The 17,624-nt window shown below is 35.9% G+C and overlaps 1 protein-coding gene across 1 annotated transcript in view; it reads left to right on the top strand.

Annotated features, from left to right (window-relative positions):
* The window catches only part of LOC123554188 (general transcription factor IIF subunit 2-like), a 217,438-nt gene that overhangs the window by 27,183 nt on the left and 172,631 nt on the right, over positions 1-17,624 (top strand). Inside the window, exons 5-7 of the mRNA XM_045344156.2 lie at positions 154-241; positions 6,624-6,720; positions 8,050-8,193. Of these exons, the coding sequence (XP_045200091.2) occupies positions 154-241; positions 6,624-6,720; positions 8,050-8,193 (329 nt within the window). The remainder of the gene's footprint in view (positions 1-153; positions 242-6,623; positions 6,721-8,049; positions 8,194-17,624) is intronic.

The raw sequence follows: 17,624 nt of genomic DNA, 5'->3' as shown, positions 1-17,624 counted from the left end.
GAGCTGTGTTACTGTCTGAACAGTTACCTTCAAGCTAGATATATATCATTGAGTGACTTTAACCAGTGAAAGATTCATATGTTATAACTGTGCAAACACTCTCTAATACTGTAAGGATAGTTGTTGATGGGATTGGTACTTATATAATTTCAGAAAAGATAGCAATTGAAGGCAAGGTAATACAGCGAGCAGAATGTCGGCCTGCAGCAATAGCTGATATGAGTTATCTAAAACTGAAAAAGTAAGACTTTTGTTCATTTTGAAAACACATTCTTTCAGTATTATAGTTCAGACTTCTGAAACATGTAAGGGTTTAAAATGATCTGAATGTTTATGATCATTAACTTGAGAACCACTTGACCCAGAATGTTGAAATTTTATATGACAGTTGGACATGCAGAGTAGTTTACTCCTATTGATTTTGGGGTCACTTGATCAAAGGTAAAGGTCACAGGGGCCAGAACATGGAAAACTGTTTCCGATCAATAACTTGAGAACCCTTTGACCTAGAACCTTCAAGCTTCATTGGGTGATAGGGCATATTTAGTAGATGGTAGATGGCTCCAATTGTTTTTTGGCTCACTCCATAAAAGGTCAAGGTCCAGGCCTTAATGCTGATGTTTTTCAGTGGTGTCCCAGAGTGCCCCCTGCCTGTAGAATTTGGTGTCCCACAGCAAGGTTTGGGATCACTCCAGTTTGAAAGGATGAGAATGTACTTAAATCAACCAAAACAAAAATCTTAAAATTTGCCAAACTCATAGTTTACGGACAATATAAACTCATGAAAGGCTTGACGGATTTAAATAACTTTTGGTGTACAGGTGTAACATCATAAAATATAGGTCAAGTTTGACTTTGTCTACAAATCACTAATTTTTTGACGTAGTTAGGCCAGAGTTTTTTTATTTTTCGTTTTACGGGAGCGCCGGTCCTAAATATTGCAAAAATGGAATAAAATTAAAATTCATTTTCCCGAGTACACAAAAACCGTGTGTAGTGCATTCATTTTTAGCTCACCTGTCACATAGTGACAAGGTGAGCTTTTGTGATCACCCTTCGTCCGTCGTCAGTCCGTCCATGCGTGCGTCAACAATTCCTTGTCTGAACGATAGTGGTTTCATTTATGATTTTATTTTAACCAAACTTGCACACAACTTGTATCACCATAAGGTCACGGTTCCTTTCTTGAACTGGCCAGATCCCATTATGGGTTCCAGAGTTATGGCCCCTGAAAGGGCCAAAATTAGCTATTTTGACCTTGTCTGCACAATAGCAGCTTTATTTATGATTTGATTTTTACCAAACTGGCACACAACTTGTATCACCACGAGATCTCGGTTCCTTTCTTGAACTGGCCAGATTCCATTATGGGTTCCAGAGTTATGGCCCCTTAAAGGGCCAGAATTAGCTATTTTGACCTTGTCTGCACAATAGCAGCTTCATTTATGATTTGAATTTAACCAAACTTGCACACAACTTGTATCACCATAAAATCTTGGTTCCTTTCTTGAACTGGCGAGATTCCATTATGGGTTCCAGAATGATGGCCCCTGAAAGGGCCAAAATTAGCTATTTTGACCTTGTCTGCACAATAGCAGCTTCATTTATGATTTGAATTTAATCAAACTTGCACAAAACTTGTGTCACCATAAGATCTCGATTCCTTTCTTGATCAGGCCAGATCCCACAATGGGTTCCAGAGTTATGGCCCCTTAAAGGGCCAAAATTAGCTATTTTGACCTTGTCTGCACAATAGCAGCTTCATTTATGATTTGATTTTAACCAAACTGGCACACAACTTGTATCACCAGGAGATCTTGCTTCCTTTCTTCAACTGGCCAGATTCCATCATGGGTTCCAGAGTTATGGCCCCTTAAAGGTCCAAAATTGGCTATTTTGGCTTTTGCAGCCATATAGAGACTTCATTTATGGTTTTATTTGATACAAACTTCCAAAATATCTTCAACAACAATAAATCTTGGATTCCATGACAAATCAGATCCAATCGTAGGTTCCAGAGTTATTTTATATCTGATTACCTCCCCTGATTGTAATCAAAATGGATTTATATCAGTAAGTACTTATAGAACTTACTTGAAATTTCATTATTGTTATTAGTTGGACAGAGACAATCAGGGTAGATAACTATGGACTGGTTTTATGTCAAATTACCTCCCTTTATTTCAAATTAAAATGGGTATATCTCCGTAACTAATGAAGATACTGATCTGAAATTTCATTTATGTCAACAGATTTATTTGGCAGATCCTTCTTTTGTTCACTTACAATATTTATTCTTTTAATTACTTCCCTTTTACGTTACTATAAATAGCTTATTTTTAGTAACTTTTTTATTATTGGCCGTAGGGAAAAACGGAGACCACTTTTCTGTGGTACAACATGGCTGGTACCTCCAATTTTTAGGTGTATTTTGACATATCTATACCTTGTAAGAATTTTTTTTCTTTTTGGTTAAATTTCTTCCGTTTGTTGTTCCTGTCCTTTGGACTTTGATATTTTACTGAGGACCTTCTTGTCCTCAAGTGCAATGATAACAGGTGAGCGATATAGGGCCATCATGGCCCTCTTGTTTAACATTTTCGCTTCAAGTTTTCAACACCCCTTGAGAAATAATATTACTTGAATTCTATAATGATTTTAATAAGATATCGACAGAAATGTAGGCAAAATTCTATAAAAACGGTTGAATTTTCATATAATCATTTGTAAAAATTCAAACAGCGCGATCTAAGTTACTTATTTCTTTCTAAAAGTAAATAAATGATGAATACTACGGGCATAAAATTCAGACTTTTGACCAGAAAGTACAAAAAACAGAATAAAAAAATCTTAAATAATGAAAAAGCGGGAGCAATTACAATACATGGAGTAAAACGATTTTTGGCAAACAGATTTCTGTTAGTGCGGCAGAATAGGTTACGTGACCTCATGAACGTAAATAGAAATGCGATTTTAAAATAAAGCAATGTGATGTCACTGCAGTTTTTAATAAATTTTAAATGTATCTTCGTACATGTATTTTTTGACCAACAATTTAAAAGTTTTTCTTGTCAAACAATAATGTAAATTCCTTGAGGGCAAATAGGTCACAGAGGTAGGATATCCACTATAGTAACTATCGTTTGAGACATTTACCTTTTATACGGAATATAGCACATTCGCTTTTGATAACAAATTAAAGAAGAAACTTTTTATTGATATCTGTTTCTCAGCAATTTTAAGAACCGATGCGGTACGATCAGACACTGATGTGTCACATGGCGCGAAAACATGACGTAATGCCATGACAATCTTGAGCAAAATACCGCTTTGATCTCCACGATACTGACACACTTCTTTTAGCTCTTTGAAGGGGTGTAAATTGATCATGAAAACAAGGTCAATTACTTAGTTTATCAACTGAATAATTACCGATAATCTTTAACGTTTTTTTTTCTCTCTTTCAACACGGGTGGATGGACGATGATTATTGTGTCCAAATTAAGCTGATGGTAAACTTCATTTAAATGATTAAATTACTAGTAATACTAAAGTGTAGTGTGGCATATCTATAAATTGTCTAAAGATTGTCTTCCTCACATATTGTTTTCATTAGATTCAACTTACAAGTTTGCCATAGAAAGGTAATACAATATCAAAGGTGCTTTGACATTAAATTTTATTCAAGATGTTGTTTGCAGAACAAATAAATGTTTGTAACAGCAGATTTTTTTTTTTACATTTTTATTTCAATGGTGACCCCTCACACTTTACACAGGCTTGGGACTGTCTGGCATAAAGCGGCAGCTGGTAGTGTTGGCAAAATCTCAGACAGATGGTCCATTTCTTTTGTAACTTCAATAGAATTCATAAGTGTATAAAGAATAAAGAATACTTTTCATTGGAGACAATATTTTGACAAAAAGTGATGCAACTTCAGTACTTGAACTAAGTGTATTATAAAAAGGTGCAAATTACAGAGTTAAATGAGGTAAATTTTCAGTTTACTTTTTGCTAGATTATCTTTCGTTTTTCATCACTGAAAAAAAAAACCTTGTCATCTGCACTGTGACTGTTATTCAAAGTTATTAAATACTTTATTTTGCTGATAAAACCCAGTATATTATGAGCTGGCATAAACTGAAAAGTTACCTCCTTAAAGATGATATTGGTGAAAGATACAATAAGTAAATATTACTTATAAAAAGCAGGTTACACAGCAGAAGATGCAAGCAAACCAAACCACCAAAACTACTACACTACTAGGCCACTTTACACCAGACATGTTTAGTCTCTACTTGATGTCACTGAAATTCACTGTGGCTGTTGTTACAGATTAAATAATTTTTGTCTTCCACTTAAATTAAGTAAAACAAGCTTTCTGAATTTTAAAGACTTGCCAGTGTGAGTTACAATGACTGAAGCAGTTTATTCACAAGCATGCATGAAAATAATTGTCTGGCATGTACATTTCGACAAAATTTTATTCAATGCTCATCCTGTATAAATGGCTTTTATAGTCTTAAAACATAACAATACATCACAATATTTAATACTGGACACAAACACAAGTAAACAAAACGAAAGTTCATCAAGATAAAAAAAAATCTTTAAAAATTCTATTTTATTTTCAATTTTTTCCGAGATGCTCACTTTCATGCTTTTTATTTTCATTTTTATTCCCTCCTCCCCCTGCTCATTTTTCAAAAATCTCCCGTAAAACGAAAGATAAAAAAAACTAAAATTTGCCATACTTCTGTGACAAGGCTGTATTGTCAGGGTATTATTTGTCACTCCTGTGACAGTTCTAGTTTCTACTCTTGTTTCAAATTAAATTCAAATTTAAAATTAAATTTTTACAGGCTCTGTCATACCCTCTATGAAATTCCGTAATTTTTTGCCTAATCGCAAAAGTCTTGAACTGTTTTGAAGCATGGTGACAAATTCTCTCTCTTCAGTATTCAAGATATCTTGCATATCCAGCAACGGTTTAATCCACCCGAGATTATGGTATTTTGCGCTAGGTCACTCTAAAACACTGGTAAATTTAATTTTCAGTCAAATATTCTGTTAGAATTAACAAATCATTGGATATCATTTGGTATTGAATGTAGACTATTACATTGTCGTTATTAAAACTAGGTATCCCGGGGGAACCCCCAGCTTAGAATAATCAGTGTCCCTCGTTAGAATTTGGGGTGCTTGGGATCCCAGGACATAGTTAGTGTCAAGGCCTGAGGTCACAGGAGCCTGAACATTGAAAAACATTTTCGACCAGAATGTTGAAAATTCATAAAATGATTGGACATGCAGAGTAGATGACCCCTAATGATTTTAGGGTCACTCGATTAAAGGTCAAGGTCACATGGGCCTGAAAACCGTTTCCTATCAATAACTTGAGAACCACTTGACACAGAACGTTAACGGGATGATTGGACATGCCTAGTAGAAGATCCCTATTGCATTTCGGTCATTAACCAAACCATCAGTGTCTTCTAAACTTTTGCTCCTGTCCCCTATTGACGTCTTGCCTATTACTGCTATGCTTTAGGTTTCTACAAAAGCATCTTCTATTTGGGATTTCATTTTGTGGATAGACACAGTCATGAAACTCATGATAATTGGTCTCACACACACATTACTGAAATACTGTCTGTTATGTTATGGCAACTTGAGTCATGTCTTAAGAGTGGTTAAAGGTTAAAAATGGAGAAAAATATTCTTCCTCTGTGTGAAAAAGTGTCAAGTTTGTGTCTAGAAAGCATAAACCGTCTTTAAGGGATTTGTTAATCTTTGGTAGCCTTTTCATTATAAACATGTAAATAGGAATTTCCCAGAATTTTAGATTTAAGGTTGCTTTGTCAAGGTCACAATGACCTTAGGACTGAAAACATTTTTTTCTGAATAAATAAAAGCACATTGGTTTACAGTCATCAGACTTCATTGGATGATTGTCTGTGGTCATTAGTTGACCCCGACTGTTTTTAGGATCCCCAGATCAAAGGTCAAGGTCACAGTAACATTGAGACTGAAAATGGTTTTTGACAGAGAAATGTTGGTGCCTACAGTAACTGCTTTCAAACTTCATAGGATGGTTGCCTGTGATCTGTGACCCTTATTGTTTAGGGATCAGTAGGTCAATGTCAAGGTCACATTGATGTGGAGACTAAAGAAATGTTTTTAAGTAATAATTGATTGGTCCAATGACTGTCCATCTTCATGTGATGATTGTCTGTGACCAGTAGATGACCCATAGTGGTTTGTGGATTAGTGTTTTTAAGGTCAAGATGAACAGAGACCTTGAAACTGGATATGGATTCAGATCTGTATCTGGAGCACTCTTTGGCTGATGGCATACTGAAATTACTGTTAACCAGGAAATGTGAAGACGGCATATTCACAAACCAAAATAGTTGTAGAATCATTGGAAATCGAATGTAATGCTATAAAAACATTATTGAGGTGCAAACATGTAAATTTGTGAAAATTTCAAGCAACTTATAAATATGCTAGATATTGATGTTGATCATTTTTTGGGCTTTCAGTATATACCAAGTTGCCCTGTATAGGCCATTGCTGGAAGTATAAGTGTTTTACAGCTCTTCATGTATTTTTTTCTTCAGACAACAGATGGTATCAAGTAATAAACCACAGAGAGAAATCAAACAGATATCAACAATTGTACCAAAATATAAACCTATCAGTAATCACCCGTCTGAGGTATGTTAGTTGTATTGTAGCAAAGGTTGAATGCATTACTGTGTAAGACACTCTTTATTATGTCTCCCACCACACATTGGTGTGGGAGACTTATTGATTTTACTCCTGTCTGTGTGTGTGTGTCGGAGTGTGTGTCTGTCACAAGTCTTGTCCGCACTCTAAAGTCAAACATTTCTCATCCGATCTTCACCAAACTTGAACAAAATGTGTTTACCAGTAAGTCCTCAGCTAAGTTTGATAATTAGCCAAATCGGCCTAGGCACTTCAGAATTATGACCCTTGAATGACCGAAAATCGCTCTGAACACACTTGTGTGCACTCTTAAGTTGAACATTTCTCATCAGATCTTCACCAGATTTGAACAAAATGTGTTTGCCAATAAGTTCTCAGCCAAGTTTGATAATTAGCCAAATTGGTCCAGGCACTTCAGAATTATTGCCCTTGAATTACTGAAAATCACTCTGTACAACAGATGCCAGTGATACATGTGTTAGTGCATGGTTGATTCAGATACATAACTATTCCTATGATTAGGCAGTTGTGGGAGACATGCACTGTTCTCAAAACAGCTCTACTTTTATGTGAGTTACAACAGTTTTGCATTCAAAATTTAGGGCAATAGGTGATAATGGTCCGTATTTTATTTGTTTGCAAATTTCACCATGTAATCTTGTGCTCTGCCAGCTGAGTTAAATGCAAATGCTTCTTTGTTTCATACTTTGTCAGCCAGCACTGTTTGCTGTGTCTTTGTTGCAGGAAGTAATTTTTCATAAGATTTTAATCCTATAAACATCAATCAAAGTATTCCTGAAAAGCTATTTCTTAATTTGGAATTCATCACCATATATATTAAATGGTATATTGTTTCTTTCATTCTACATATCAGACTTAATTTGTGAAGACTGTTCTAGAATTAAAGGTGAGAGGACTGTTTTAAACATTTGTATGTAACTTGAGAGCAAATAGTGCCACAATGAAAACTAATAATCACTGATGGATCAGTTTGTTTTGTCTTTGACAATACATGGTTGTTAGGCATTTCTAATTCTAAATGTGATTTTAAGAGAGAACAGAAATATTCAACTTTAGGCTGCTGGCGGCAAGTGGTTCTGCCTTTGCGACCAGTGCAGACCAAGATCAGCCTACACATTTGTGTAGTCTGATCATGGTCTGCACTGTTCGCTATTCAGTCAGTATATTTTCAGTGAATACTCCTTTGAATGATAAATGGTATTGCCCAAACTAAATGATGGACCAGTCCATTATAGAAATTAAGCAGTGTAAAGTTAAAGATACTACATCATCTCACACTGTATATCTATCACTTAGATTGCCCATCAGAAAAAGATGAAAGAGGAAGGAAAGAGAATACGACAAGACAAAGATCAAGTAATGGATAAACTGTTTGAAATATTTGAGAAACATCAGTATTACAATATACAGGATCTTGTCAGGCTTACAAGTCAACCAATAGTAAGTCATTTGTGTACATTTATTGTCTCCTAATGCTTGTTGGTTCTTGGGTAGGTGTCCTCATTGCTAGTAGAAGCTTGTGCAGGTATTGAAGTGCTAGTAGGGGCTTTGGCAGGTGTATAAGTGCTGTAGGAGATTGGGTAGGTGTTTAAGTGCTGTTTGAGACTGGGCAGGTGTTTAAGTGCTGTAGGAGATTGGGCAGGCGTTTTGGTGCCATAGGAGATTGAGTAGGTGGTTAAGGATAACATGGTGTAATAGCCATATTTCATATCTTGTAACTGGATGGTAATATTTAAATGAAATTTGGTCACTTTAAAGACATTCAAAATTAAAAACCTTTCACCAAGAGATTTTTCAAATTTTATCATTTTTGGTGGAGATAATCGTATTGAAGTTAAAATTGATACCTATGGGAAATATATAATTTCTTTGATTATGAGAATCTGAACTTGAGTTTCGAGAAAATTTTGTGGTAGAAAGCTGCATTGTATGATTCTGATACAAATATCAAAAAGAAATCTAAAATTCTCCGTAGGGAAAAGGAGAAAATCATTTTTTCTAGTTTTCAGGGGAGATAACTCATGAAAACCAAAATTATTAGGGGAGGTAATCTAAAGGAATTTTTTGAGAACTTCTGTCACTATATAACTTGTCAATATGCACCTTATTTCTATTGTTTGACATTTTTAAAGCTGACATTATCAAGTTGTACATACGCTTTTGGTGAAATTGAGGCCTATTACACCATGCTATCCTTAATGCTGCTGGAGATTGGGAAGGTGTTTAAGTGCTGTTGTAGATTGGGAAGGTGTTTAAGTGCTGTTGTAGATTGGGTAGGTGTTTAAGTGCTGTAGGAGATTGGGCAGGTATTTAAGTGTTGTAGGAGATTGGTCAGGTGTTTAAGTGGAAGTAGGAGATTGGGCAGGTGTTAAGGTGATGTAGGATCTCGGGCATTCAAATGTTGTTTGAATGCTAGTAGGAACTTGGGCAGGTATTTAAGTGCTGTAGGAGCTTTAGCAGGAATTTCAGTGATAGTAGGAGCTTGGGCAGGTGTTTAAGTGCTGTAGGAGCTTGTTCTGTTAGTAGTGCTTGGGTAGGTGTTTAAGTGCTGTAGGAGACTGGGCAGGTGTTTAAGTGCTGTAGGAGCTTTAGCGGGAATTTCAGTGATAGTAGGAGCTTGGGCAGGTGTTTAAGTGCTGTAGGAGACTGGGTAGGTGTTTAAGTGCTGTTACTGTAACCCTAGAATTTTTTGCGAACTCCATCTTTTGCGGTTTTATGAATGTAGGCGATTAAGAATCTACAATGATTTGCAGAATACATCGGACGTAAAATACGCGAAAACTTATTAGCTAAAGGATGTAACAAACTGGAACAGGTGTTTAAGTGTTAGTAGAAGATTTGGCAGTGCTGTAGGAGCATGGACAGGTTTTAATGTTGTTTAAGTGATAGCATATATTATACATTTGCTATTTTGCGGTGATAAAATGAGCAAATCAATTTGGATGAATATCAACATCAATTTGTTTTTGCCATTTTGGAAAGGGTCAAGCTCCAGGCAAAGTGGAAAAAATCACAGTGTTAAACAAGAACATTTGCATCTATAGTCATTTGTTTCTTTGTTGCAAAATACACTTCCTGTTCTTTAGAATTTAAACATTTTTCTGGTTCCTCAGAATTGGAAAATTGGACACCAGACTCGCTTATCACCGAGGTAAAGTATGCTGTTTGGATGTAGTATATATTGTTGATTTTAATTTGTCAACCACGTCATGTGTTAAAGATGAAGTTTAAAAACAGAATTGTTGGAAATCTAGTTATATTACAGCAGACTTGTTAAGCTGAAATTTTGATTTCACTTGTTTTGGTAAAATTCACATATTTGATAGTAATTACAGTTTTTCGTTAGTTGGAAAGTTTGGTGATACTACCTTTATTGCAGTTATTTTGGGAATTTTTAAGTTGAAAATTGGGAAAAACAGTCAGTTGGAAATGGGTCTCTTTAACAGTATCAAATGGATAAGGAAAAAAATTGCTGATTAAGAAAGAACTATATTTCTTGTATCTTAATTGATCGCTGATTACTAATAATTGATTTATTAATCCCCCGCCACGAGTGGTGGTTGGGGTGGGGGTTATAGGAAAGGTCTCCTCCGTCTGGCCTTTGTCTACCATCCGTCTGTTTGTCCGTAACATTTTGTGTCTGCTCTATTTCTCCTAAACCCCTTCAGGGTTTTTTCTCACCATTTTGGGAACATGACCTATACCCCTGGGATTGGGAATTTTCGTGGCGTTTTTGCCAAATTGGGAAAAAGTACAAATTTCAATATCCATTCTTGTTAAAGCCAAAAAGAACACAATTACTGATTTTTATTAGCTCATCTGATTTTTTGAAAAAAAATGATGAGTTATTGTCATCACTTGAGCGGTTGTCGGCGTCGGCGTCGGCGTCGGCGTTGCCTGGTTAAGTTTTATGTTTAGGTCACCTTTTCTCCTAAACTATCAAAGCTATTGCTTTGAAACTTGGAATACTTGTTCACCGTCATAAGCTGACCCTGTATAGCAAGAAACATAACTCCATCTTGCTTTTTGCAAGATTTATGGCCCCTTTTGTACTTAGAAAATATCAGATTTCTTGGTTAAGTTTTATGTTTAGGTCAACTTTTTTCCTAAACTATCAAAGCTATTGCTTTGAAACTTGGAATACTTGTTCACCATCATAAGCAGACCCTGTACATCAAGAAACATAACTCCATCTTGCTTTTTGCAAGATTTATTGCCCCTTTTGGACTTAGAAAATCAGTTTTCTTGGTTAAGTTTTATGTTTAGGTCAGCTTTTATCCTAAACTATCGAAGCTATTGCTTTATAACTTGCAACACTTGTTCACCATCATAAGTTGACCCTGTACAGCAAGAAACATAACTCCATCCTGCTTTTTGCAAGATTTATCTTTTGGACTTAGAAAATATCAGATTTCTTGGTTAAGTTTTATGTTTAGGTCAACTTTTTCTCTTAAACTATCAAAGCTATTGCTTTGAAACTTGCAACACTTGTTCACCATCATAAGCTGACCCTGTACAGCAAGCAACATAACTCCATCCTGCTTTTTGCAATAATTATTGCCCTTTTTGGACTTAGAAAATAATTTTCTTGGTTGAGTATTATGTTTAAGTCAATTTTTCTCATAAACTATCAAAGCTATTGCTTTAAAACTTGCAACAGTTTTTCACCATCATAAGTGGACACTGAACATCAAGAAACATAACTCTAACCTGCTTTTTGCAAGAATGATGGCCCTTTTTAGACTTAGAAAATCATGGGTAGGACAATATTTCTATTACACAAAAAAAATCAGATGAGCGTCAGCACCCGCAAGGCGGTGCTCTTATGTTTAATTAACTGTAACTCAGTGTGATAAGATTTACAGATCAATTTCACAGACTTTCATATTCTTGAAACATTCTACAAGTCAACCCTGGTAAGTTGTGCTGGTGAAAGCGACTGATGACTTTGTGGATACATATCCTCATCAGCCTGACCAGTGACTCTTGGCTAAGTCGACTTCATGCAGCCGCATATAGGTTCTTGGTCAAACTAACACTATAACAAGCTTTTGATAATGATTAATAATTAAGGCTTTTAGAATTAAATAAAAAATAAATGATGGATCAGATTGTCCTACAACAGATTTTTAAAAACAATCACAGAATTAAGCACAACTATAATAATACGAAGAGAAAGTCATCTTACACAAATATTTAATGTTGAATGTTTTAATGACTGTAAGTCTGGAAGAAGTTGAGTCCATCGTTTTTCAACATTTTTTCCAAGCAATTTTTATCTGCTGACAGAAGTTACCAGGATATTTCACTATGCTACAGAAGGCGATGATTCCATAACATTTCACCATTAAACTTCAAAATGAAAATTAAATGCTAGAAAGCCGTCACACATAACAGGATAAAGTATGCTTGAACGTTCGTATCCGAAAAGATGTTATCCGAATTCCGAGTTAAACAGGTGCCGGCGAGCGTCGCTGTCCGTTGTTTCTCCAATATAACTCAAAACATTTGGTAATTAAAACTTAATTCTCTTCCTTTTATTAGCTCACCAGTCACATAGTGACATCGTCAGTCCGTCCGTCCGTCCGTCAACAATTTCTTGTCTGCACGATAGTGGTTTCATTTATGATTTTATTTTAACCAAACTTGCACACAACTTGTATCACCATAAGATCTCGGTTTCTTTGTTGAACTGGCCAGATCCCATAATGGGTTCCAGAGTTATGGCCCCTGAAAGGGCCTTACCAAACTTGCACACAACTTGTATCACCATAAGATCTTGGTTCCTTTCTGGAACTGGCTAGATTCCATTATGGGTTCCAGAGTTATGGCCCCTGAAAGACTCAAAATTAGCTATTTTGACCTTGTCTGCACAATAGCAGCGTCATTTATGATTTGATTTTTACCAAACTTGCACACAACTTATATCACCATAAGATCTTGGTTCCTTTCTGGAACTGGCAAGATTCCTTTATGGGTTCCAGAGTTACGGCTCCTGAAGGGGTCAAAATTAGCTATTTTGACCTTGTCTGCACAAAAGTGGTTTCATTTATGATTTGATTTTAACCAAACTTGCACAAAACTTGTGTCACCATAAGATCTTGGTTCCTTTCTTGAACCGGCCAGTTCCCATAATGGATTCCAGAGTTATGGCCCCTGATACGGCCGGAATTAGCTATTTTGACCTTGTCTGCACAATAGCTGCTTCATTTATGATTTGAATTTACTGTAAAACACTTTAAATTCGCAAGATCTTTATTTCGCGAATTTGTCCCGATTTTTGGCATTTTATTATTTCACGAAATCTTAAATTCACGATATTAAAATCGTAATTTTAATTTCGCGAATGTGAATCCAGAAGAAAACCGGAAGTACGACTGCATTCGGTTACTTTCTGCAATTATTGTACCTGTATGACGTCACTGTTAAAAGTTTATTCTCCGGTTCGCTAGTGCGTGTTACGCTCTTTATTGATAGCAGGTTAATGCCTTTAATATCTGATATGTGCTCACTGTTGTATAGTCGTCAATAAATTGTTCCTTTCTTTTGTTATTACGTAGCTTTAATATCAGTAACATTTACAAGTGTTAGAAGTATCAGATTGGGTTCGAAACCGGCTATAATCGCAGTGTAATTACGTATCGGTGAGCTCATGGACGATGGAAGAAAAAGGTTCAAAACAGGTAAAATAAATAAGTTTAAACTAAAAAATATCATGGCTCGACTGGGACACCATATTAACAATGAACGCTTGATCTTTGAACATTTATTATGCACCCAATCATTGTAAACTTTTCACAGTTTCTTTCAGTTTTGAAAAAAGTGTAAACCATTGTAAAATTGGTAAACAATGGTACATTTTGTATAATAATTATCTTCGTCTTTTGAAAAGGGAAACTGTTTTGTTAGGCGTGAAAAATAATTATAGGTTATTTACTTTGTATGTGGATATATGCACGAGTTCTGCAGTTGATAACCTTTTTAGCTCACCTGTCACATAGTGACAGGGTGAGCTTTTGTGATCACCCTTCGTCCGTCGTCCGTCCACAATTTCTTGTCTGCACGATAGTGGTTTCATTTATGATTTTATTGTACCCCCCGACAACAAAGTTGTAAGGGGGGGTATACTGGTTTCAGGTTGTCTGTCTGGCCGTCTGTCCGTCTGTCCGTAGACGCAATCTTGTGCGCACCATCTCTCCTTATCCCCTTGACAGAATTTAATGAAACTTCACACAAGTGATCAGTACCAACAGTAGTTGTGCATGGGGCATGTTAGGTTCTTTTAGAAAAAAATTTTGCAGAGTTATGGGACTTTGTTTTTTTGTTACTATACTATATACATAGACACAATCTTGTGCGCACCATCTCTCCTCATCCCCTTGACACACTTTAATGAAACTTCACACAAGTGATCAGTACCAACAGTAGTTGTGCATGGGGCATGTTAGGTTCTTTGAGAAAAAAAATTTGCAGAGTTATGGGACTTTGTTTTTTTTGTTACTATACTATATACATGTACATAGACACAATCTTGTGCGCACCATCTCTCCTCATCCCCTTGACACAATTTAATGAAACTTCACACAAGTGATCAGTAACAACAGTAGTTGTGCATGGGGCATGTTAGGTTCTTTCAGAAAAAAACTTTGCAGAGTTATGGGACTTTGTTTTTTTGTTACTATACTATATACATAGACACAATCTTGTGCGCACCATCTCTCCTCATCCCCTTGACACAATTTAATGAAACTTCACACAAGTGATCAGTAACAACAGTAGTTGTGCGTGGGGCATGTTAGGTTCTTTCAGCGACAAAAATTGCAGAGTTATGGGACTTTGTTTCTTGTTAACATACTATGTACATACAGTCTGCATATGCAATCTTGTGCGTGCCTAATCTACCAAACCCTTACACACAATTTAATGAAACTTCACACAAGTGATCAGTACCAACCCTAGTTGTGCATGCTGCATGTTACATTCTTTTAGATAAATATTCTGCATAGTTATGGGACTTTGTTTTTGCTACTATACTGTATACATACAGTCTATATACATACAGTCCACATAATTATGCAATCTTGTGTGCGTCAAATTGCAATGTACTGTGTCAGTGCATGCGGGGGGTACATTCATCACCTTTAGTGATAGCTCTAGTTTTAACCAAACTTGCACACAACTTGTATCACCATAAGATCTTGGTTCCTTTCTTGAACTGGCCAGATTCCATTATGGGTTTCAGAGTTATGGCCCCTGAAAGGGCCAAAATTAGCTATTTTGACCTTGTCTGCACAATAGCAGCTTCATTTATGATTTGAATTTAATCAAACTTGCACAAAACTTGTGTTACCATAAGATCTCGTTTCCTTTCTTGAACCAGCCAGATCCCATAATGGGTTTCAGAGTTATGGCCCCTGAAAGGGCCAAATTTAGCTATTTTGACCTTGTCTGCACAATAGCAACTTTATTTATGATTTGATTTTAACCAAACTTGCACACAACTTGCATCACCATAAGATCTCGGTTCCTTTCTTGAACTGGCCAGATTCCATTATGGGTTCCAGAGTTATGGCCCCTGATAGGGCCAGAATTAGCTATTTTGACCTTGTCTGCACAATAGCAGCTTCATTTATGATTTGAATTTAATCAAACTTGCACAAAACTTGTATCAACATAAGATCTTGGTTCCTTTCTTGAACTGGCCAGATCACGTTATGGGTTCCAGAGTTATGGCCCCTGAAAGGGCCAAAATTAGCTATTTTGACCTTGTCTGCACAATAGCAGCTTCATTTATGATTTGATTTTAACCGAAGTTGCACACAATTTGTATCACCACAAGATCTTGCTTCCTTTCTTCAACTGGCCAGATTCCATCATGGGTTCCAGAGTTATGGCCCCTTAAAGGTCCAAAATTGGCTATTTTGGCTTTTGCAGCCATATAGAGACTTCATTTATGGTTTTATTTGATACAAACTTCCAAAATATCTTCAACAACAATAAATCTTGGATTCCATGACAAATCAGATCCAATCGTAGGTTCCAGAGTTATTTTATATCTGATTACCTCCCCTGATTTTAATCAAAATGGATTTATATCAGTAAGTACTTATAGGACTTTTTTGAAATTTCATTATTGTTATTAGTTGGACTGAGACAATCAGGGTAGATAACTATGAACTGATTTTATGTCAAATTACCTCCCTTTATTTCAAATTAAAATGGGTATATCTCCGTAACTAATGAAGATACTGATCTGAAATTTCATTTATGTCAACAGATTTATTTAGCAGATCCTTCTTTTGTTCACTTACAATATATTTTTTTTTAATTACTTCCCTTTTATGTTACTATAAATAGGTTATTTTTAGTAACTTTTTTATTATTGGCCATAGGGAAAAACAAGACCACTTTTCTGTGGTACAACATGGATGGTACCTCCAATTTTTAGGTGTATTTTGACATATCTATACCTTGTAAGAATTTTTTTTTCTTTTTGGTTAAATTTCTTCCCTTTGTTGTTCCTGTCCTTTGGACTTAGATAATTTTTCTGAGGACCTTCTTGTCCTCAAGTGCAATGATAACAGGTGAGCGATATAGGGCCATCATGGCCCTCTTGTTATTACATACCCACAATCAAATAATTATTTTATGTCTAAATTATCGTTTTGTAACGAAAGACAAAGAAAAATACGAAAAGAATTTCTCCGAAAATGTAATAAACAAATCAAACTGACACGCATAAATATTTTCCACAAAAATGACGTCAACTTGTCGCAACGTGCGCATGGACGCCATGGACGTCATGCGATTCTTTCCATTACAACGTTAAGAAAACATTCCACGTCCGATATGAAAGCGTTCCACGTCATGATATGGAAAAATATTGCACGATCGCAGTCCACTGAAACCCAATGGAAAATAATTTTAGGTATGTAATAATTGCGTGTATGTATGCCAATTTCAAGTTGTACATGAAAGAGTGTTTTGAGGAGTTTTATGCTAACAAAATCGCCGTCCAATTAAAGGATAGTAACATTGACTCTGTAAATGCTGATTTGCGCTTGTCCACTGTCTAACCACTGCACGCTAAATGGCTTGTTAAAACCATGCAGAAAATTGAGAATTACACTGATATGGTATAGTGTGGCTGGATTCAGGGTGGAATTCAAGTCACAGCTTAATTTAGAATTACTAGTACTTAGTACATGTACTATAGTATTGTAATGGAAGATAACTTTGTTTGAGCGGTCATGTACAGTAACACCATTAGTTTCTTCCCTTGTGCTGATCGATACGTCATGAATTGGATAAATGTTTACTATTAAATAATAAAAATTATACTTTGCTGTATCTGTGTATATTTTGTATATAATATAGTCATTTAACTGTACTTGTCGAACCATGGTGGAATCACGCAAAATCACAATAACTGAATTTCGTAAGTGTGAACATTTATTGTTCAGACACTATTTCGGACATCAGCGAATTTCGGATAAACACGAACAGGTAAAGCTATTTTTCGCGGTCACTTTGAATTCGCGAGTACTTAACCTCGCGAATATTAGCGAAAATTAAATTCTCGCGAATAAAAGGTGTTTTACAGTAATCAAACTTGCACAAAACTTGTGTCACCAAAAGATCTTGGTTCTTTTCTTGAACCGGCCAGGTGCCATAATGGGTTCCAGAGTTATGGCCCCTGAAAGGGCCAAAATTAGCTATTTTAACCTTGTCTGCACAATAGCAGCTTCATTTATGATTTGATTTTAACCAAACTTGCACACAACTTGTATCACCATAAGATCTCGATTCTTTTTTATACGCCCGCAGGGACGTATTATGTTATCGCCTTGGTGTCCGTCTGTCTGTGTGTT

Source organism: Mercenaria mercenaria, chromosome 7 (assembly GCF_021730395.1).
Source record: "Mercenaria mercenaria strain notata chromosome 7, MADL_Memer_1, whole genome shotgun sequence".
Taxonomy (NCBI): Eukaryota; Metazoa; Mollusca; class Bivalvia; order Venerida; family Veneridae; genus Mercenaria; species Mercenaria mercenaria.
The sequence above is the reverse complement of the archived record's forward strand: the minus strand, read 5'-3'. Positions and strand labels throughout refer to the sequence as shown.